Source organism: Mus caroli, chromosome 16, assembly GCF_900094665.2.
Source record: "Mus caroli chromosome 16, CAROLI_EIJ_v1.1, whole genome shotgun sequence".
Classification (NCBI taxonomy): domain Eukaryota; kingdom Metazoa; phylum Chordata; class Mammalia; order Rodentia; family Muridae; genus Mus; species Mus caroli.
This window is the reverse complement of record NC_034585.1, coordinates 53,592,471-53,613,277: the sequence shown is the minus strand read 5'-3', so window position 1 is coordinate 53,613,277 and position 20,807 is coordinate 53,592,471. Positions and strand designations below refer to the sequence as shown.

At 40.8% G+C, this 20,807-nt stretch overlaps 1 protein-coding gene across 1 annotated transcript in view; it reads left to right on the top strand.

The window, feature by feature from the left end:
- Positions 1–1,570: 1,570 nt before the first annotated feature.
- Tbc1d23 (TBC1 domain family member 23) overlaps positions 1,571–20,807 on the top strand; it is a 54,298-nt gene continuing 35,061 nt past the window's right edge. The window contains exons 1-4 of the mRNA XM_029470319.1: positions 1,571–1,805; positions 14,460–14,571; positions 18,431–18,536; positions 20,147–20,351. Of these exons, the coding sequence (XP_029326179.1) occupies positions 1,753–1,805; positions 14,460–14,571; positions 18,431–18,536; positions 20,147–20,351 (476 nt within the window). The 5' untranslated portion in view covers positions 1,571–1,752. The remainder of the gene's footprint in view (positions 1,806–14,459; positions 14,572–18,430; positions 18,537–20,146; positions 20,352–20,807) is intronic.

Below are 20,807 nucleotides of genomic sequence, written 5' to 3'. Positions count from 1 at the left end.
TGAACTCAGGACCTTTGGAAGGGTAGTCAGTGCTCTTAACCACTGAGCCATCTCTCCAGCCCCCACACCTTTTATTTTTTTAAGATGGTCATCTACAGCCACATTCTAGGTAAAATTGGATTTTCACAATGAAGACCTGCACTTCACACATCTCCACCAGGCTTGGAATCGAATGTTCAGCTTTTTATTGTCTCTTTTTGGAAGGAGAGTCATCATGTTTTGGTTTATCACTGGGACAGCTGTGCTACATTGTTTAAATAGTTTTTTTAAAATTCTGGAGCATTTTAGGTACCAAAGTATATTTCAGGAAAAAAAAAAAGATGGATACCCTTGAAGGTACCTCTCAACTTCTAAAAGTGAAATATTAAACATTAGAACCAATATAGTGGCCAACACCGGTCGTACTGCTTCTTTGAGTGGCGGAGGCAGGAAGAACACTTGAGCTTAGGAGCTCACAGACACCAGCCCCGGAGTCAAGCCAAACCTGGTCTTGCCTGGTCTCCAAAGCAAATTCTAAGCTCCTCAAGGTTACTAGTGAGACTGTCTCAAAAGACAAAACAAAACATAACCAGCCAACCAATCAGAAACTTACTTTACTTAGTTAAAGCTATTTCTGGACATTTCTGCCCCATCTAAAACTTAATTGTTTTCAGTTTTTCTACACATTACCCCTGCATTTCTCAGTGTGCATGCATCTATTGCTAATATATTGATATCAAACATAAACGATGCCTTTTGTTTGTAATCTGTTTAGTTCATCTAACAATGACATTTTCGGATTTATCCATAAATCTCATGTAGTTAACTGCATCGTTGTTCCTGGGCTTAAAAATATTTGTTCAGGTCCTCCCTGAATCTGTACTAGGCAAAGGTAGCCCAGGGGCTAGTGTTTTGGTAATACTGGCGCTGTGGATGAAACCTGGGTGCGGAACAAGGAGGCCCATTTAGGAGGGGCAAATGGGACTTTGGCTAGGAAGGGAAGGATCTCGGCAGCTTTCTTAAACTGTTTTTTTTTTTAAACTGGAATTTCAGTTTCAGAACTACAGTTGATTCTCCTGGCTGTTAGAAGACATATTTAAGATAGAAGACTAGAGTATAATTTTCTTAACTGGATAGCTTGACAGAGTCCTTCGTGTATTTTTATTTTTCTTGTAGCTCTGGTGATTGAATCTTGAGGATGCTGGGCAAGTGCTGTATGGTTTACTAAGTCCCTGGCCTTTTTATTTTTTTGAATGGTCTCTACAAATGATGTGGTCTGTCCTTTCCTTTCTTTCCATTCAGCCTACCTTCTCTGTGTGGATTCATACTTGCCCTCCTCTCTCCACTAGCTGGGATTCTCAATTCTGGCTCACACCGGACAGCCAAACCGAGACCCAAACATTAAGACGCCAAGCCAGGATGCTTCACTTTCAGAGTCTCCTCTGAGCCACGCCTGGCCGCAGCCCCGCGCCCCGCCCCATCCCGGAGAACCCCGCCCACAAGCCTTGTGCCCCGCCCACTCTGTTCGCGGGCCCTTGGCATCCTGGGATTTGTGGTCTTCCATAATCTTCTCCCTCTCGCAAAGCTCCGGGCTCCGCCTTTCGCCCTAGAGACGCGGTGACGTTGCATCCTTCCAATTCCTCGCCTCCTCCCTCTTTCGCTCTGGTGAGTCTCAAGTCTCAGACTTCATAACTCCTTTTACGACACTGAATCTCTGAGACAGTCTCGGTGCCAGGTCCACTTTTCGGCAAAGTGACGTGGACGTCAACAGCAATGGCGGAAGGAGAAGAGCTTCTGCCACTGTCAACGTCGGGCGGGGACAGCTGGTGAGTGCGAGCCCAGGTTTAATTCCCACTGGCCCCTTCTCTTCCTGTTCTCCATCCTGCCTGTCCCCGAGGTGCTGGCTGGCGGGGCGTGGAGCAAAAGGCACCTTGTCCTCCTCTGAGCCCCCTGCCCCGCCCCCTCTGCTTCAGGGTCCCCTCTGCCCGCGGGCTTCTGCGGCTGGGGCAGAATCCCGGGGACTCAGGGGCCGTCCTGGATCTGCGCCTAAGTCAGGTCCTCCCGCTTGGCCCAGCGGAGAGAGTGGCTTCCACACTGAGTTCGCCGAGTCCCTAACCAGGGAGTTGGAATGGGCGCACTAAGGAGGAAGTTCTTGGATGGAGATCTCAGACCATTTGAAATGAGATCTTTTGAAATAACCACCGCGACCTTTGACAGTGCAGAGGTCGTGAGATACACCCAGCAAGATTCCTTCTACGTAGTTCAGGGTTGTCTTTTTTTTTTTTAATATATATATTATTATTATTATTAATTTTGTTTGTCTCCCAACAGTTTCTGACATTTGTTATTATTTTTTTTTTCTTTCCCACCACTTTCCTTACAATTTAATTTCATGGCTTTGGATGGCGTTTTGAATTTTGTTACTGTTTCTCCCGGACATTTGCATGTGTCTCTGGGGCTGCGGGAAGATTTGGGTTTTAAAGGAACTCATGTAGCCCAAGGCTGGCCTCGAACTTTCTGAGTGGCTGAGGATGACTGTGGACTTCCAATGCTTTTGCTTTCTCCTCCGGAGTGCTGGCTTGTAACCGAGCTCCATCCTGCCTGGTTTGTGTCGGGCTGTAGATTGAACCCAGGGCTTCCTGTGTGCTAGGACAAGCACTCTACCAACTGTGATACATCCCCAACCCTGCCAATACCTTTTTGGTAGGCATTATTTTTTCCACTGAGGGTCATTAATTTTTGGTGGACACTTCTACTTTTGAAGTTGTGTGTGTGTGTGCACACGAGTATATCTTACAGTTGATCTAAGTGTATTGACCAGGTGTAATACTCATGGATTTTTGCTGTTGTTTTTCACAATGTTTATATATCACTGTTACTGTGTACCTACACACAGTGCAAGCCTTTGGTAAATTTGTACTTTACTCATTGAGGACAATAGAAATAGCAGAAAGGAATACACGATATAGCAGTTGAGTAGCTGGTCTTCTGGGGACTGACAGGTACACATCTAGCAAGCTAAAGTTAATTTTGTTCTTTGAGATTGTAAATAAATGTTGTGGGAGTTGAGAAGAGGCAGAAACCATTTCAGCACGCATTACAAAAGCTCATGGAGGCACTGGTGTGTGCGTTAGACTCTGAAGCATCAGGAAGACTTAACATTGATCTGGGAGGCTAAATCCCAGATCGTGCTGTTAAGAGAATAAAGAAACGGCAGAAATGGAGGCAAAGGCAGGAAAATTAAGGATTTATTTGGGGAATAATGACTAGCACTGCTTGACTTAAGAGAAAGATAGGTCTGGAAAATCTGTACAAGTTTTTGAGGGATGGGTGGGTATATAAGTTGCATTCCCTAAATGCAACTTAGGGACTTGTCCATGGTAAACAGGTGCTCTACCTACACTGATCTATAGTGTCAGCTCAGTAAAAAGATTCCAACCCATTATGGAAACCTTTTAAGAATCAATGATAAGGACTGTCTAGAAAGTGACCTAGCGGTTATCGTGAAGTCCCACAGTCTTTACATATTCTTAAAATTTCAATCTCTTTAAAATATCCATCTCTTTTAAAATCCAAAGTCTTTTTACAATTAAAAGTCTTTTAACTGTGGGCTCCACTAAAACAGTTTCTTCCTTCAAGAGGGAAAATATCAGGGCACAGTCACAATCAAAGTGAAAATCAATCTCCAACCGTCCAATGTCTGGGATCCAACTCATGATCTTCTGCATGAAGTCGGGAGCTTGGGAAGAATTTTTCTGAGTTAAAACATCATAAGGAAGTTCCTAGTTCATGTGTGTGTTTGGTTACGGGCAAGGTCTCTCTAGTGGATGGTTGCTGGTAGCAACATTTGTTCTCTTAAAGGTCCCATTAAGGTCTATGTCTTTTGTTGCTCTTTTTGTTTTTCAAGATAGTTTAGTTTCTCTGTGTAGCCTTTGTTGTCCTGGAAATCTCTCTGTAGACCAGGCAGGCCTCGAACTCACAGAGATCCTCCTGCCTCTGCCTTCCAAGAGTTGGGATTAAAGGAGTGCGCCAGCACTGTGGGGCGAGATCTTTGTCTTAGGGTGACTATTGCTATGATGAAACACCCTGATCAAATGACCTTGGGGAGGAAAAGGTTTATTTGGCTCACACTTCCGTATCATTGTCATCGCTGAAGGAAGTCCGGACAGGAACTTACACAGGGCAGGAACCTGGAGGCAGGGGCTGATACAGAGGGCATGGAGTGGGGCTACTTACTGGCCTGCTCCTCATGCTCCTCCGCCTGCTTTCTTATAGAACCCAGGACCACCAGCCCAGGGCTGACTTTTTCATCATCTCCTATCAATCGCTAATTAAGAAAATGCCTTCCAGGCTTGCCTACAGCTGGAGGCATGATATCTCACCTCTCAGATGGCTTCAGCATGTATCAAGTTGACAGAAACCTACCCAGCACAGTCTGCGTGTTTGGTGTGGGCTCCTTCTTGTTTTATTTCTATGAGATGTTTGTTGAGATTTCTAGTCTCCCCCCACCCCCATCCTCTTCTACCCTCTCTTCTCTCCAGTCTCACTCTTCCTGACCAGTTTCCATAGAGTCAGGAAAGACTTTGGGATTGGGGGGCCATAGATTAGTAAGCCCACTTTTCTTTGAGTGTTTGGTAAATGAGATCCTTGCAGAATGGTTTCTAGTTTAGCTGTCATGTTTTAGTTTGACTTTGTCGCTTGTAAAGTTTTCCACAGTGCATTTTGCAGGCTACCACCAAACTCATCTTGATGGCTAAGGATCATTCAGTCTACAAATGGAAGTGTGTAAGAGTTAAACTAGGCTGGGTGTGGTGGCTTGCTGGTGATCCCAGCTTCATTCACCCAGGAGAGTGAGGCAGCGGAATTGGTGCAAGTTCAAAGTTAATCAGAGCTACATTGTGAATTTTAGGGCAGTCTGGGCTGCTGAGTGAGACCCTGTTTCAGAAACATGAAATAGCTAAAGTGAGAGGAAAAGAGGGGTCAAGGGGATTGGGGCAGGGGAAGGGAGGAGAGAGAGAGAAGTGGGAATGAAGGGAGGGAAGAGAGCCGAGAGAAAAACCTAGGCTCCTGTCCTCTAGGATTTTATGATCTAGATCAGAAGGCTAATTTAAGAACATCAAGAAACATGGGCCTGATTGGGCATATCCTTAATCCCAGCACTCAGGAGGCAGAGGCAGGGTTTGACCCCACCCTGATCTACATAGTGAGCTTCAGGCCAGACCTGGATTACATGGTGGGGCCCTGTCTCAAAAAACTAAACAACAAAAAGAATGTCAAGGTAGTGTGATACAGTGACACATTTGGGTCTTTTTTTGTAGCTGATTGGTGGTATTTTAAATAGGCCAGCACTGCCATACCTGTCTGTCACTGTGTTTTACTATGTTTTCCTGTCTTTTTTCTATGTGGACAGTGATCAGTATTTATTATTCAGTTTCTTTCCTAATAAGTGGAACTAGATAGTTGAACTTGTTAGAAATATGTATATACTCTTTAAAGAGCTCAGGAAGGGGCTTAAAGTCTTTTTTAGTGGTTGGAGAGGTTTACTGTGGCTAAGAGCACCCACCGCTCTTGAAGAGGCTGGATTCAGTTGGTAGCATCCAAAAATAACACTGTGTAACGCCAGCTTCAGGAGATCCAACACCCTCTTCTGGCCTCTGCTGGTTCTAGGCCCCGAATGCTTCACGTGTATGCAGGCAAGCACCCATCCACATGGCAGTAAAAACAACTAAGTCTTTGAATACTTAGATTCTTTGACATCACTTTTACCGATTTACTGGTGTTTAGTTATGCTTTAAGTCACCAGCTCTTCCTAAAATTTAAACGTGTTGCAATTACCTTGAAGCTTGTTAAAAAGGCAAACTGATTCAGTAGGTGTTAGGTGGGATCTGAGGTTCTTTATTTCAGAGCTCCTCTGTGTTATCAGTTCTGTTTCTTCATGAAGTACACTTCAACTAACAAGGTATGAGTAGTAGGTATCTCAGAATGGGAAGTTGGAGGAATTTATCTTTTTATATTGTGTTACATTGTATAACTTAATATGCTATAATTTATATAATCACAAAGCTCTTTATTTATTTAAGATTTTGTGTGTAGATGTGTGTTCATGTGCTTAACATGTAGGGGGACATGTGGAGGTCTGTCATGAGTCTTTCCACCATGTGTGTTTCCATTATTGAACGCAGGAAATGAGGCTTGGCAGAAAACCCATTAAATGCTGAGCTGTCTCACTTATTGCTTTATAGATAGTGAACTTCTCAAGGGGGAATGACTGATAGCAGGCAGCTCGGTAAATATTTGTTGGATGAATGTATGTATGAACGAAAGCCAACGATTGTGTAACCATGAGCGATGCATACCAAGGCACCATTTCATATATAGTACCTAACATTAGTGTTCCCATGAGCTAATTGCTGGCTGGTATAATGCTTATTCCCTTTGGAAAGGTGATCAGAAACTGTCTAAGCTCCCACTTCTTTAGAACTCTAGCCATGTGAGCTCAAAATATGGTACAAAAAAAAACTAGTCTAGAATTTATATTGATAAAGTTAAGAGTTTTTGGTTTCATTTTTGTTTTTCATGACAAAGGTGGTTTTTCTTGGTGGTGGGTGGTGTGTGTATAGCCCTGGCTGTCATGGAACTCCGAGATCTGTCTGCTGGTGCTAGGATTAAAGATGTGCTGTGCTGCCACAACAAAGTTAAATTCTTTTTTTTTTTTTTTGGTTTTGGTTTTTCGAGACAAGGTTTCTCTGTGTAGCCCTGGCTGTCCTGGAGCTCACTCTGTAGACCAGGCTGGCCTCGAACTCAGAAATCCGCCTGCCTCTGCCTCCCGAGTGCTGGGATTAAAGGCATGCGCCACCACGCCCGGCTCAAAGTTAAATTCTTAAAATTCAAAAGTTGGTAATGCTCTCCTTGACATGATAAAGAAGCCAGTCTTGGGGTTGTACACATGCTTTTATGACCTGAGTCTTTTTTTTCTTAAATAATCCTTAGAGACCCAAAGCCATAGTCAAACTTTTTCTTTTAATTATATAATTGTTGGCATTCTGAACTTACTTAAATTGATAAATTTTACTCAATATGCACTTTAACTTATAATTCTAATGTTTTGCTCAATTCTTCTTAAATTCTTTTAGTTGTAAAAGGATCAGTTCTATTCAGAAACATCTACGTATACTGTAATATACAGCTAGTTATGAAGAGGACAATTTTGAATAGAGTTGATAAACTTTACTCGGCAAAGCATTTCTTCTACATAATGCTGAAATGTGTCTTCTGTTTGGTGTCAACCAAAGACAATAGCTGCCCTTATGTATCAGAAAGCAAAATCGTTTAGCAAAGCATTCATGGCTCAGCAAACATCTACTCAGTGCGGTTTATATTCAGGCTGCTGGGTAAGGCTTTAGGGGGAAAAATGAAAGCAGTATTAAAGCCAGAGCTGTGCACTGTAGTGCTTTGTTTTAGTTGCTTTAATTCGCCATTTTGTCAGAAGGAATAATACAAAATAGTGGCACAGTTTGAGGGCCAAGTGTTCAAATGTGAGTCTGTGAGAAAACATTTCAGAGACAAGTCATAAGTTAAGCCTTGCTTAAGGATTTTAGCAAGGAAATATAAGAAATGTTGCTAAGCATGTACGTAGAGCTTTTCCAGTTACACACCCATGTGCACACACACATGTGCATCTTACAGCAGCTCTCTGAGACAGGAATTACTCAGAATTACTGTCCGTGCCTTCTTAGAGGTGAGAGGATGGACTTAGAGTGGTCATTTGGAAAATCCTGTTCATAAAAGATCTGTACTTAGTCAGCATCTCCCTTCTGTAAGCCCCGTGGTCCTTCTAATACTGATTGCATTTATGTCATATATGTCACATATCCCTTAAGAGACTCCTAAAGCAATTCCTCATAAAAATGTGGATCAAATGTTGAATCAGCTATGTATTTTGGAAAGCACAGTATTCAAAGATGTGCATTGTTGAGCATATATTGACTATTCGTAGACCCTATGTGGATATGAGGATATGTATGAAATGTGTATATCACTGAACTCGCTTGTATCCATGAGAAGAAATAAGTTATGATTGATATGATAGGATAATAAGGAGAAATTATATATATGTATACTATATATACCTTTATAAATCTTTTATTTTCATAATACTGTGCTCTCATATGTCTACCCCAAATCACTGTTTTTTTTTTTAACTTTAATGTATGGTTACCTACATCATCTAAGTGGAAAATAAATTATTTAATGTTATATATTAATATATGTGATTAAATACATGTAATGCATTTACATTATACTACATGCTAATATGATACTTAATCTATCATATATTGAAAGATTAGTGTATTTATTTGTGGTAATATATAGGACATATAAACATGCGCACTGTTTTGATAGTCTTAACAACTCAGCGATTTTTCTGTTGCTTTAATTCAATGATAGGGAAGTAAGTAACTTATTATGTATTATTTCCCCTGTAAAGACTTTCTAGTCTTTCTTTATCTCCCTACCCCTGCACTCGTGTGTGTGTGTGTGTGTGTGTGTGTGTGTGTGTGTGTACAACTTTGTGGAGTCGGTTCTTTCCTTCCTTCCACCTTCATGTGGGTTCTGGGGTGGAGCTCAGGTCAGCAGGCAGGCGTATGCGGCAAGCATCTTTACCTGCTGACTCACCGCCATGACCCCTTTTCTTTGTTTTGAAGGGTAAAAGTTATAAAATGTGCCCTCTCACGAACATGCAGTTGAATACAGAAATCCTTTTTTGTTTGAGACAAGGTCTAGGTTGGCTTGGAACCCATAAGTAGGCTGACCTTGAGTGCGGCAGTCCTCCTGCCTCAGTGCTAGGATATGTAGGCACCATCAGAGCCAATGAACCCCAGACCTGCTTTAGGTTTGTTTTGTGAATGCCATACGATTTAACAGCCACGATGAAGATAAGTGAGAATGTCTTTTATCAAGTAAATCTCTGTCAGTGCTTGGAATCCAGTTTTGAAATGTAAATCTGCCATATACTTCTCTTGCCAAAGTATGATTTTTTTAAGTCAATAAAGTATTTTTGTGAATAATTGCCCAGATGTAGCATAATGATGTCACTTTTTATTTTTCATGCAGACTATTGTTTTTTAAGATAGTGTTTTCAGGAAAAATAGTACTTTTTTTAAAAAAAAATCATATTTTGGGTAAAGTAGAAATTTGTAACAAAGCTGCGTGTGGTGGTTCTTGCTTTTAATCCCAGTATTTGGAACGCAGAGGCAGTCGGATCTTTATGAGTTCCTGAATATCCGGAGTTGTTACACAGAGAAACCCTGTCTCCAAAACAAAAAAACCAAAAAAACCAAAAACCATCAACAAACAAACAAAAAAAAAATGAAAGAAAGAAAAAAAAAAGAGAAATTTATAACAGATATGCATAATGTCTCTGCAGATTTTTGTCTTTTTCATTCCATTACTATTTTAGGCAAACAATGTGCACTATTTTTAAATCTCTAAGTACATGGCTTTGGTTGAAAATACCTCCACGGAAAGTGAGCTAGTGAGGTGGCCCAGCAGGTAAAGGGTAAAGACGCTTGCTGCCAAGCGTGATGACCCGAGTTCGATCCCCAGGATCAGAAAACTGAAAGTTGCCCCGTTGCCTCCACACATGTGCTGTGGCGTGTGCACGTTCACATACACAGGTACACCAGGAAGTAAATGAGCAGGGAAACAGGGAGATGCTGGGGACTTTTATCCCTTGAGGAGCTAGAGCAGTCCGAGGCTACTGTTCATCAGTGGGGAAACTCTTCCGTAGATCAGTGTGGAAAAGGCTACAGCTGAAATGAATCGTTTCAGCGTTACCCATGCATCTGTTAGCCCTCCTCACTGCCCACTAAGTAGTAATCCCTTGAAGTTTTTCCTTAGAAGAGGAAGAGCTACTGTGGGTACCATTTGGTAAAATGTGATCTTCATGGCTTGTGGATAAAAAAAGAAAAGTTTAAAAAAAGACTTAATGGCATTTATTCTATTTATAGTTAATTTCTAATTTTACAGAACTAAACTTTTGTGACCTCCATATCCTTTTCCTGTGCATAGTGATGAAATCTTGTAGCTGTCAGGTTTGTAAGGGATGTCTGTCCAAAACAACTAACTATATTTAGCATCTTCTTTACTTGATATAGGATTCCAGGAAAAATGAGACATGAGTGTGATTAGAGTACATTGTATGGAGTTGCCAAATAATTAATAAAAATATTTTGTTGGGGACAAAAAAGAAAAAAAAGAAGTTTGGGGCTGATGTCTCATGAGCTGTGCAGTAGGAAAGACTCAGCAGTACAGGGTACGAATTAAACTTTGAAATGGTTTGAGACACGTTCTGGCGGCTTGTCATACTGTTTGCTGGAGCTTACAGGTGGTTACTTAGCTATTTTAGAAGTAGGAACAATTGGTCAGACTTAAAGCTATCAGTTCTGAAGATGCGATGCATATACTGAGCTGTCGTGGCTTAATCTGTGCACAGGCTGCCTTACCTTTAAACAAATCCGAATGAACTGCCAGCTAGTTAGAGAGCCACTCCCATCCGTAGAATAGATGTAATTCTTACATTCCTCCTCAGCTCTTTAAGGATAAACTGTACATTTAACCTGGTGAATTCTTGGTGTTTATTTTTAAGTTTAATAGTAATCATAATATCCAACTCGAAACAACTCCATCATCAGGTGGTAAAGAAAATATGATATACTCATGCAGTGGAAGAGTATTTGGCAGTAAAAGCGTTTGCTGATCCATAGACCATAATACGAGCAGAGCTGGAAACATAATGCGAACAGAAGAGGCAGGCATTAAAGGTCATGATTGCATTTATTTGAACTATTCCAAATAGGTAAATGGAATAAATGAATTGTTACAGGCTGGGGACAAGGTGAGGACGGGCTGGTGGGAGGAAGTAATGAGTGAATTCTAGTGGATGTGATGTTTCTTTTTATTTTTTATTTATTCTTCTCTCATAGACTATAACCAGTGGTGGTTTGAATAGGTGTGGCCCCATAGACTCACATGTTTGATTGCTTGGACCATAGGGAATGGCACTATTAGTAGGTGTGGCCTTGTTGGAGGAAGTGTGTCCCTGTGCAAGCAGTCCTTGGGGTCTTACATATGATCAAGCTATGCCGAGTAGAGCACAGTCTTCTGGTGCTGCCTTCGGATCAAGATAGAGAACTCTCAGCTTCTCCAGTACCATGTCTGCCTGCATGCTGCCATGGTCGCAGTGACGATAGTGGACTAAACTGCAATGAAACCTAACTAAGAAGCAACCCAGCCAAAGTTTCTCCTCCCAGTCCCTCCCCACTACTCCTTCCCCTCCCCCCCCCCCCCCCCCCCCCCCCCCCCCCCCCCCCCCCGAGAATCACTCCTCCAGCTTCCCAGGGATACCAACCAAACATGGCTTACCAATACGATATATAATACAGTAAGACTAGTCACCTCCCTTCAGATTGAGGATGGACAGGGGAACCTAGCAGGAGGAAAAAGCAGACAAAATGCATACTAAGCTTGGAAGTGGCTGGGGGTTCTGCTTTTGTCTCTTGTACAATTGTGCACGAGTTCCAAATGTTCCAGCTCCTGTCTGATGGAAGAGGTTCAAATTCAGCTCATAGCTGGAGTAGAAGCCGGTGTCTGCCTGGCTGGAATTCTAAAGCAGCTGGGGTTAGAGTGCTCGCAGGATTTTGCCACAAAACATCTGATGATTATTGCATTTGAAGGTAGTTCTTACTTTCTGTTTTTAGGGGTGTGCTGTTTTTGTTTGTTGTTTGTTTTTGAGACAGGCTACCTATCACTCTGTAGTTCCCCGGCTGACCTTGAACTCCCACAGTCCTCATGAATCCTGAGATCACCCATTGCTGGAATTTTACTTCTATGTCGTTAGCTTGTTATTGGCAGCTCATTGAAACACCCTGCTGTGTGCTAACACGTGTTATAGGTTCAGAGTTACAGAGCCGGGAGGGAGGTTTTCAGTTTCCAGTCACAAAGCCTGATATTTGCCGTGTCTTGAACTTGCCGAGCAAAGGGGGTCATTGTTTTTATGAATAAAGCCTATACTTTTTGGGGACCTTGTCTGCCTGTCTAGGACGTTTGTCCAACCTGTAGCTCATAAGGTCAGTTCAAAGTATCTTAGAGCCAAGGAAGACTAAAAAACTATAGCCTGTCCACTCACAGGTTAGACGTGTAGATATTGCGTGCTCAGAGGCAGAGACACGAGCCTATTTGAGGGCTGAATACTACGTAGAGTTCTCATCTCCGCTCATCCTGCACAATCTTTAACTGCAGCGTTTGCTGCTGTCTGCTACAGTTACAAATGATCATGTATAAAGTCTGAACCCTGAGCCTTTGCCTCCCTCAGAAGACACTGTTATTTTTAATTATTTAGGTGGGAAGTGTCTTTTACTACTTGAAGTATAGTATTTACTGGATTCTACGGTACTTGCTTACAGTTACGGTGGTCCCCTGGGCACAGCGTCACGGAGTCCATGCAGCGGCTCCATCAACAGGTGCACTTATGCGTTACTATGACGCCACAAGTATTTGGAAGTGCTTGCTATGTCTGATGGAGTAGTAAGGTATTTGGCAGAGCTACTTCAAAAAGAAAATAAGGTTTTGCACTAAAAATTAGAACAATTCTAGTTCATTTATGATATAAAATTCCATCTCAATTAAATGATATTTTCCTCATTTCATTTACACAGTTGACAAACATATGGTATTTATTCACCAGACATACATTGTATTTTCTTAATTATATAGTTACAAACCATATTTTAAATTCTAATCATCTGTCTTTTCGAGCTTAGTTAGCATGGACTAGACAGACAGACTCTTGTCTTCATGAGGCAGGCCTGCACTATCAACACTAAACCTGACATTTCTCATGCTTTTTCCTTTTCTTCCAACTTTTTTTTAGTGATTATTTGCTAAGGACCAAAATATGTCTTGTCTTGTGTTGTCACCGGTGTGCTCACATGAATTTGGACTTTGTTGAGGGACACTTGACAAGTGCTTTACTGTTGATCGTACCCAAGCGATTACATTTTCATCTAATTCCTTTCTGTGAAGGGAACAGTCTAATGAAGTGTGCACACTTAAAGAGCCGTCTTAGGGTCATATAGGTATAGGGAGGCTTACATTAATCAGAATAATTGATTTTTCTTTACAACTGCTGAAGAGAGACAAGATCCTGGTTTCCTTGTTTTAGCAACCCAGCTGCCCTTCTCCTTACGTTGCTTTAAGAATGTTAGAAATTATCTGTCCGTATTACCTTTTTTTAAAAACATCTTTACAGAATTTAATGTATGACAAAATAATAAACTATTGGAACCGCAACCTTTGAAATCCGCAGGGAATTGATTGAACTGGTGTTTTAAGCTGCAGAATAGTTCACGCATCGTGGAAGTCCTTAACTGACCATCTTAATCATGCACAGCGGGAAGAAGATTCATGCTCTGCCTTTTCTTCAGACATGGTAGATTGAGCGTAGTTGCCCTCTAGTTTGCTTAATGATGTTTCCTTATAGTTTTGCTTTAGCCTAACAGTGGAGTCTTCTTTGTTCCACTGACATTTATCAAACACTTTTTGTACATCAGGCTGTGCTCTGGGCATAACATTTATATAACTATGTATTGAATAGTCTCGAACTACTGGGCTTTGAATTCTTGCTTGAATTTTAGTGTTTCTCATTTTTTCCGCTGATTAGTATAATATTATGGGCATAAATTTGGGATCTAGACTGCTAAAATCTGGCTCCTGGGTTTGCTATCAACTATAGCCATGTGATGATGACACATTAAACGCAAGGATACGGAATTTTAATACCATAGGATGGCTGTTTCGTGTGTCTCATAACTGTCCAGGACCCATCTTTGCCTCGTCTTGTGTCCTAACTGCAGCCAGTGATGTGTGTGGCTGTAGAGGATTAAGAAGAGCACATGCAGACTGGGATGGTGATGCTCTGTAATCCCAGCTCCTGGGAGATGGAGGGAGAGGGAACTGGAGTTTAAGTTTGAGGCCAGCCTTGGGTGTATGGGGTTCTGCTTTTAAACAAACAAACAAACAAACAAATGATAAATGAACATCTGTAAAATCTTTAGAACAGACCCTCACACATGGTGAGTGCTGCACCAAGCCATCCCTACCGCCATGAACAAGTTACTGTGATTTGTCTCCATGGATTCACAGTGCTATCAACATGCCTGGGCCATCTCCTGTTGAACACTTCTGATCGATAATTTCTGATAAATCATTTATGCCAAGGCAGAATTGTGTCCCTGAAGCAGAACTCATGGAGGCTGCAAGTGCTTTACATTGTTGCTTTCTGACTGCCGAGAACCCTTGTCTTCTGAGATATACCCTTTACCTACCATGCTTACGTATGGGGGAAACGAGTCCAGTAATTTTAATGAATTTTTTTCTTTTTCTTTTCTTTTTTCTTTCTTTCTTTGTTTCTTTTTTTTTAGGGAAAAAGATCTTGAAGAAGCCCTTGAAGCAGGAGGTTGTGATCTTGAAACTTTGAGAAATATAATTCAAGGGAGGCCACTGCCTGCTGAGCTGAGGGCCAAGGTTTGGAAGGTAACTAGAAGCTCATAAGGAAAGTGGAGTCACTTGGAAGACGTTTTAATAATTGGTTTTCAGCTCTCTGAAAGACTGTTTATAAATATGTTGCATCAAGCAAATTGACTTGAGTAACTTTAACTAACAGTGCATTTCTGACCCAGGTATAGTTACACATGCCTTTAATGCCTGTCTGCAATGGGAGGCACAAACAGGCAGGTCTCTGTGTGTTTGAGGCCATGTTGGTCTATATGGTCAATTATAGGCCAACCAGGAAGACATAATGAGACTGTCTCAAAATAAATGTTTCTGCCGTGTTTTCTATACTTAATAGTAATGTTTACAGTGGTAATATTTTATAGCCACTAGAAATGTCTGTGATCCTTATGAATATTGTTTAGCAAACGGTAGCAAGTGAGGAAACAAAGGCAGAAGGCGAAATGGCATACACGCAGACTCACATGGAATCACCTTAGACGTGCTAAAGGAAATCTGCCTGTGGGGGCTGCTCACAGCTTTTCTTTGTTTTGCTTCCCAGCTGTTCTCTAATGTTTGTGGGGGTTTTGTTTTTGGTTTTCACTTTGTTTTTTGAGACAGCATCTTGCCAAGCCTTCGAGCCTCATTCCTCAACCTCTGTTCCGTGGTGCTGAGATGACAGGTGGGCACACCTCACATATGTGACTTTTTTTCACAAATGCTTAGCCGCTATGCTGCCACACTGAGCCTGCTTAAGAACGGGCTCAGCAGCCAGCCAGAAATGGGGAATTGGAGCCCTACCCTCTCCACTGAACTATTTCTTAGGGGAAGTTAAGTAATGGGGGAGTTAATGCCAGTCACGTGCCCACTGGTGACCCCAGCAAGCCTCCACTGAGCAGTTCACACAGAAGGCCCAGAGTGAACCAAACGCACCCTCCAACAAACCAAAAATCATGAATCGGGGAAAGGGAAGGTAGGGAAGATGAAGGGTGATAGGGGTGGGAGATTGAAAAAAAGAAGAAAGAAAATTTTGAATTAAGAATGTTACTTATTTGTAGCCGGGTGGTGGTAGTGCACACCTGCGTTTGAGGCCGGCTTCTTGTACAGAGCAAGTTCCAGGACAGCCAGGGCTACACAGAGAGACCCTGTCTCAGAAAAAGAAAAAAGTTACATATTTGTGCAAATTATAAGCACAAAAGGATGGAATAAAACTCATGTTACTCCCAACAGGTAAAGCATGTAAGAATGTGGAGAGGTATGCTCTGTCCTTTCCTTTTTTTCTCCTCTGCATATATATTTAACAGAAATGTGATTATTACTGCACATAGCATTCTAAATGCTTTATTTCAGGAATTTAAACATGTACAATAGTGTGTGGCACACATGAAATTATTCTTAGTGTTTACATTTCAGAGATGGACATTCAACATTCCTACCATGATGGATAAGTGACTGCGATTTGTTTTCACAGTGCGATCTTGCTTGGGCCATCTTCTCTTTAATAGTTCCTTTAATCTAATAATGTCTGTGAAGGCAGAATGTCTGTCTCCTGAAGCAGAGTTTACACATGCTGTGTGGAGGCTTATGGAATGAACTGTCACCTATCTGTAGCCCAGCTTTATTTAACTTTACCAGCATCTGACTAGTCTAGTTGATTGACTAGTCTTGTTTGACTAGTATGCTCATCTGATCCTCCTAATCCCTTCATGATGAATCCTTTTAAAGCAAATCCTTAGTAGCATACTAACATTCATGAATAAGAAATTCCCCATAGTTTCAAAATAACTCTGAGACACACCAGAACAGTAGTTCTTACCTCTTGTCAGTGCATGTTAATTATGCACTACAGTGCTTTCATTGTGATAGTTTCACAATCCATATTATACATTTTGATCATGTTCACCTCTACTACCCTCTCTTGTCACTTCCTGTTTCTGCTAATCCTGCTTCTCTTTACAGATGGCCTACTTCTACTTTCATGTCTTTTTTTCCTTTTGGTGGGGGATGACACAGTATTTCCTTAGAGTTACTTACGGGAGTAGGAAGTCTTAACCAGTGACACTCCCCACTAACCAATAGCTAAAAGCAGTAATTCTGTAGTATTGAAATAATGTCTCCAGTTGTCTTACAAATGTATTTTGATAAGTAACTCAAATTCAGATGCTGGAAGGACCACTTGTTGCACTTGGTTGAGTTGTCCCTTGCATCTGTTAATTGTACACCTTTAATCCCAGCACTCAGGAGGCAGAGGCAGAGGCAGAGGCAGGTGAATCTCTGAGCTCGAGGCCAGCCTGGTCTACATAGAGAGTTCTAAGGCAGCCAGGGCTACACAGGGTTTTGAGAAACCCCGTCTCAAAACCAAACCAAACTAAAACAGAAACACAGTAATACTCTTGGTTGGGTGGCACAGTCACATCCACTGGCCACAGTGGAAGTCATGAAGCCAGCACAGTGGCTTGACACAGTTCCAGAAAAGCTGAGCCAAATGCTGTGATGGCTGTCATTCCTCTCTCACTTTTAGGTTTCAGTCTCTGTATGTTGCATTCTTAGAGACTTTCTGCATTATGATCCATTTTCTATTTTCTTTTTTGAAAAAAATTCAGTCTGAGTCTTTTTAGGAAACTGCTAAATTTAGTATTCCTTCTTCCTTCCCTTCGAAGTCTTCCTTATGCTCTAGAGATAGATCAGAAGCACAGAGCCGCCCAAAGCTGGGAATTGCTAAATGAGGCCATGACTCCAGGAATCTTCTTGGGTTATCTGCCCTTAAGCAAACTCAAATGTATAATTGGAACAGGATAAACTCAGAAATAGTTGACAAACTTGACTGGCCAGGTAACAGATTCAAGGTCTCTTTTTCTGATAGATTTAGAACTCTTTATCTCTTGTTTAGAGATAAGGGATCATACAGGGTACATGCCTAGAGGAATAGAACTCAGGAAATAAGGTCGATTGACTAAAATAACCTTCTCCTATTTAGTAGCTTGGATGATCAAAGGATATAAATGCAAGGAGTTAGGTATTAGTATTTGCTATAGATAAAAAAAAATAGTTTAAATATTTTTCTATTTGTCTGGAGTGCTTTAAAACTTCAAATACTGCCAGTCTAAAAGCAGGCTGTCATATAATGATGTGTTTGTTTTGGCAGAGACATTCTTTAGATTCTTTGGATTGGAGTTATAGGGCTAATAATAAAATTAAAACCTGTTGTATTTGTGTCTTTTAATTGTGGCTGCACTTGTAATCCACAAGTAATGAAAAATCAAACACATGTCCTGAGTCAAAATGATATAATCTGTGCTTCTTGGATAATCATTAGTCTGCCTTTGTTCTGGGAAACTGTATAAATAAAGGAGTAACCCGATTGCTGGTCTGAGTTGCAAGATTCCTCTAAGCACTGCTCTGACCCAACAGAATAAGTTCTGTGATAGCCAGGGCTACACAGGGAGACACTGTCTCAAACAAACAAACAAACAAACAAACAAACAAACAAACAAACAAACGAACGAGTAAGTGAATAAATAAAATAGTTTTTACACATACCTGAAAAAATTTACAAGATCACATTTTCTCAGTTCATTAAATATTCTTTATGTTTTAAAAATTGTACATGGTATAGGTATATTTTTATTTGACAATATCATGTTTTAGTTTTTACATTTCAGAAAAGTTGGCTTTAAATAAAGCCATGTTTGTAAGTACACAAATATTTTGTAATTAATTCTCCCCACTGAATCAACATGAAGTAGGAAAATGTGATAAAGGAGCCTTTTGTTACGTGGTGGTGGAGACACTTGGTGGTGTGCGGATACTGGAGCTGTTTTGTTATTATTCCTAAAGTATCGCCTTTCTTAACACAGCATATTTTTAATATTTGTGATATTTTAATATTTTTTTCTTCCAGATTGCTCTGAACGTTGCAGGGAAAGGTGATAGTTTGGCATCATGGGATGGTATTTTAGACTTGCCCGAGCAGAACACTATTCATAAAGATTGCCTTGAGTTTATCGGTAAGTTTGATAACCGTGAACAATGTTATCTAGTTATAATTTGGGATATCTTAAATTTGTAAATGTCTTGTAAATAGTTTTGCCCTTTAATAAACAAAATCTCGAGATACATAATTTTGAGAAGGAGCCAGTTTTTACTGTTCATTTTATAATAATGATTTTTCTTATACATTTATAGCTTTGTTATGCTCTTTACCTTGTTTCTCAGAATTGTAGGTCCACGTGATTATTTGCAGCCTTCAATTAGAAGAGCTTGTGTTCTGAACGTTTATCTATAAATAACAGGTCATGAGCTACTGTTTTCAGTTATTACAAATCATAGATGAATAGTTTTCCATCCACTCTACAAAATCTGTTATAATTCATGGTACAGATTAAGCTAATTCAGTTTATACCTGTCTTTCTAATTCATTTATAGTATCTCATACTCTTTGACTTTCTGTTACGTCTTAGTTAATTAATGCATTGGTTAAATAGGCTTCTGGGCACTGACTATTCAGAAGCCACAGTTTCTAGAATGTAGCTCAGTGGTGGAGTGCTTGCCTGGAATATATGTATGCAAGAGCCTGGGTTCTATCACCAGCTCTATTGACTGTCAGACAGACAGACTGACAGACTTTATTACTAGTATGGACAAAAGAAAGGAAATTTGGACCAGAGATTTGAAGACTTTAAATAATATGTATCCTATATTTCTGAGATCACCTTCACCTAAATAATAATGATATAGTTGTATTCATATTTAATTTGTATTTTATCTATTTATTCTGTATGAGAGCTACCAGTATGAAAAGTCAGAGTTAGTTTTGCATGTGGATGTATGATTAGCATTAGTATAAGATAAAAACTAAGATTTAAAACAAAGAAAGGGAAGGAATAAAATACTGGATTTAATGGTAGAGAGTGAATTGCCCTTCTGCTTGCCAAAGCTGCACATGGTGGAGCAATTGGCAGTCTCCTTCGGAAGCACCCTTTGGCTTTCCAGCAGCTTGAGCTATGCCTGCCACTCCCTCCTGCCCTGCTTCACACTGGCCACTCCTGTGTTTAGCATACATATGGTCAATATCACTGAGTACCATTTGTTAGTAACTGTCTTCTGTCTTCCCTTTCTCTCAGGGCTAGGTAAGAAAACACATACACGAAACTGATAGTTGTTCTGTAACATCTGTCTTGCTTTCAGTTAAAACGAGGATTGGGGAGACTGTATTTCAGCATGCAGTATTTCACTGTATGATGACGTCCTCATGTAACACAGTGCCATGTGAATGAGTATACACAATGGCAGCTTTAAAATGAAAACTAAAATGTTACAAAGGACATTGTCTATGTTTTTTCTTATGCTTTGCCCATGTGAGCCAGTGTCTGTTAAATACGAGAAGGGTTAGACATAGCTCAGTGGGGAAGCATTTACTTACAATGTGTAAAGCCATGATCTGATCTCACTACTACAAAAAATAAAAATGAAACAGACAATCACGAGACACAGTGCTCAGACAGCGTTCCTGTTTTTTCATAGTTTAATACACTCCCATGATGAGCGTGTGATGTAGTGTGCCCAGTCGCTAAGCCCTGTAGTTCCCTGATAACTTTAGTTTGATGCTTTATTCTAGAGCAGCTCTCAGTGCCAGAGGAGAAGGCAGCAGAATTACTCCTGGATATTGAATCTGTAATTACTTTTTACTGTAAATCACGCAGCGTTAAATACAGCACATCCCTGAGCTGGACTCATCTACTGAAACCATTGATCTGTCTCCAGCTGCCTCGCAGTGACCTATACAACTGTTTCTATGCCATCATGAATAAGTACATTCCCAGGTAAAGTATGACTCAGTGGCAGTTATAAAAGTCCGTTTCACTTTGAAATAAAGTTTGTTAGTTTTTTTTTTTTTGATGGTAAGGTAAAGCGGTCAAGTAATTTCTGAGGTTGCCTGAGGTATAGTTGCTCCTTGACTTTGTTCTTATGACAAATACTTAACATTTTCATTTATCATGTGTATGGGTGCCTGCATGCATCTATACCACATGAGTTCCTGAGGAGGCCAGAAATGGGTGTCAGATTTCTGGACGTAAATTATGCTGGAAAAATACACTCACAGTGAGCTGCACTCCAATCTCTTGTTGAGGCTTTTTATTGGATAATGATATTAAAAGTCTATTCATCGCCTTTAATCCCAGCTCTTGGGAGGCAGAGGCAGGCGGATTTCTGAGTTCGAGGCCAGCCTGGTCTACAAAGTGAGTTCCAGGACAGCCAGGGCTACACAGAGAAACCCT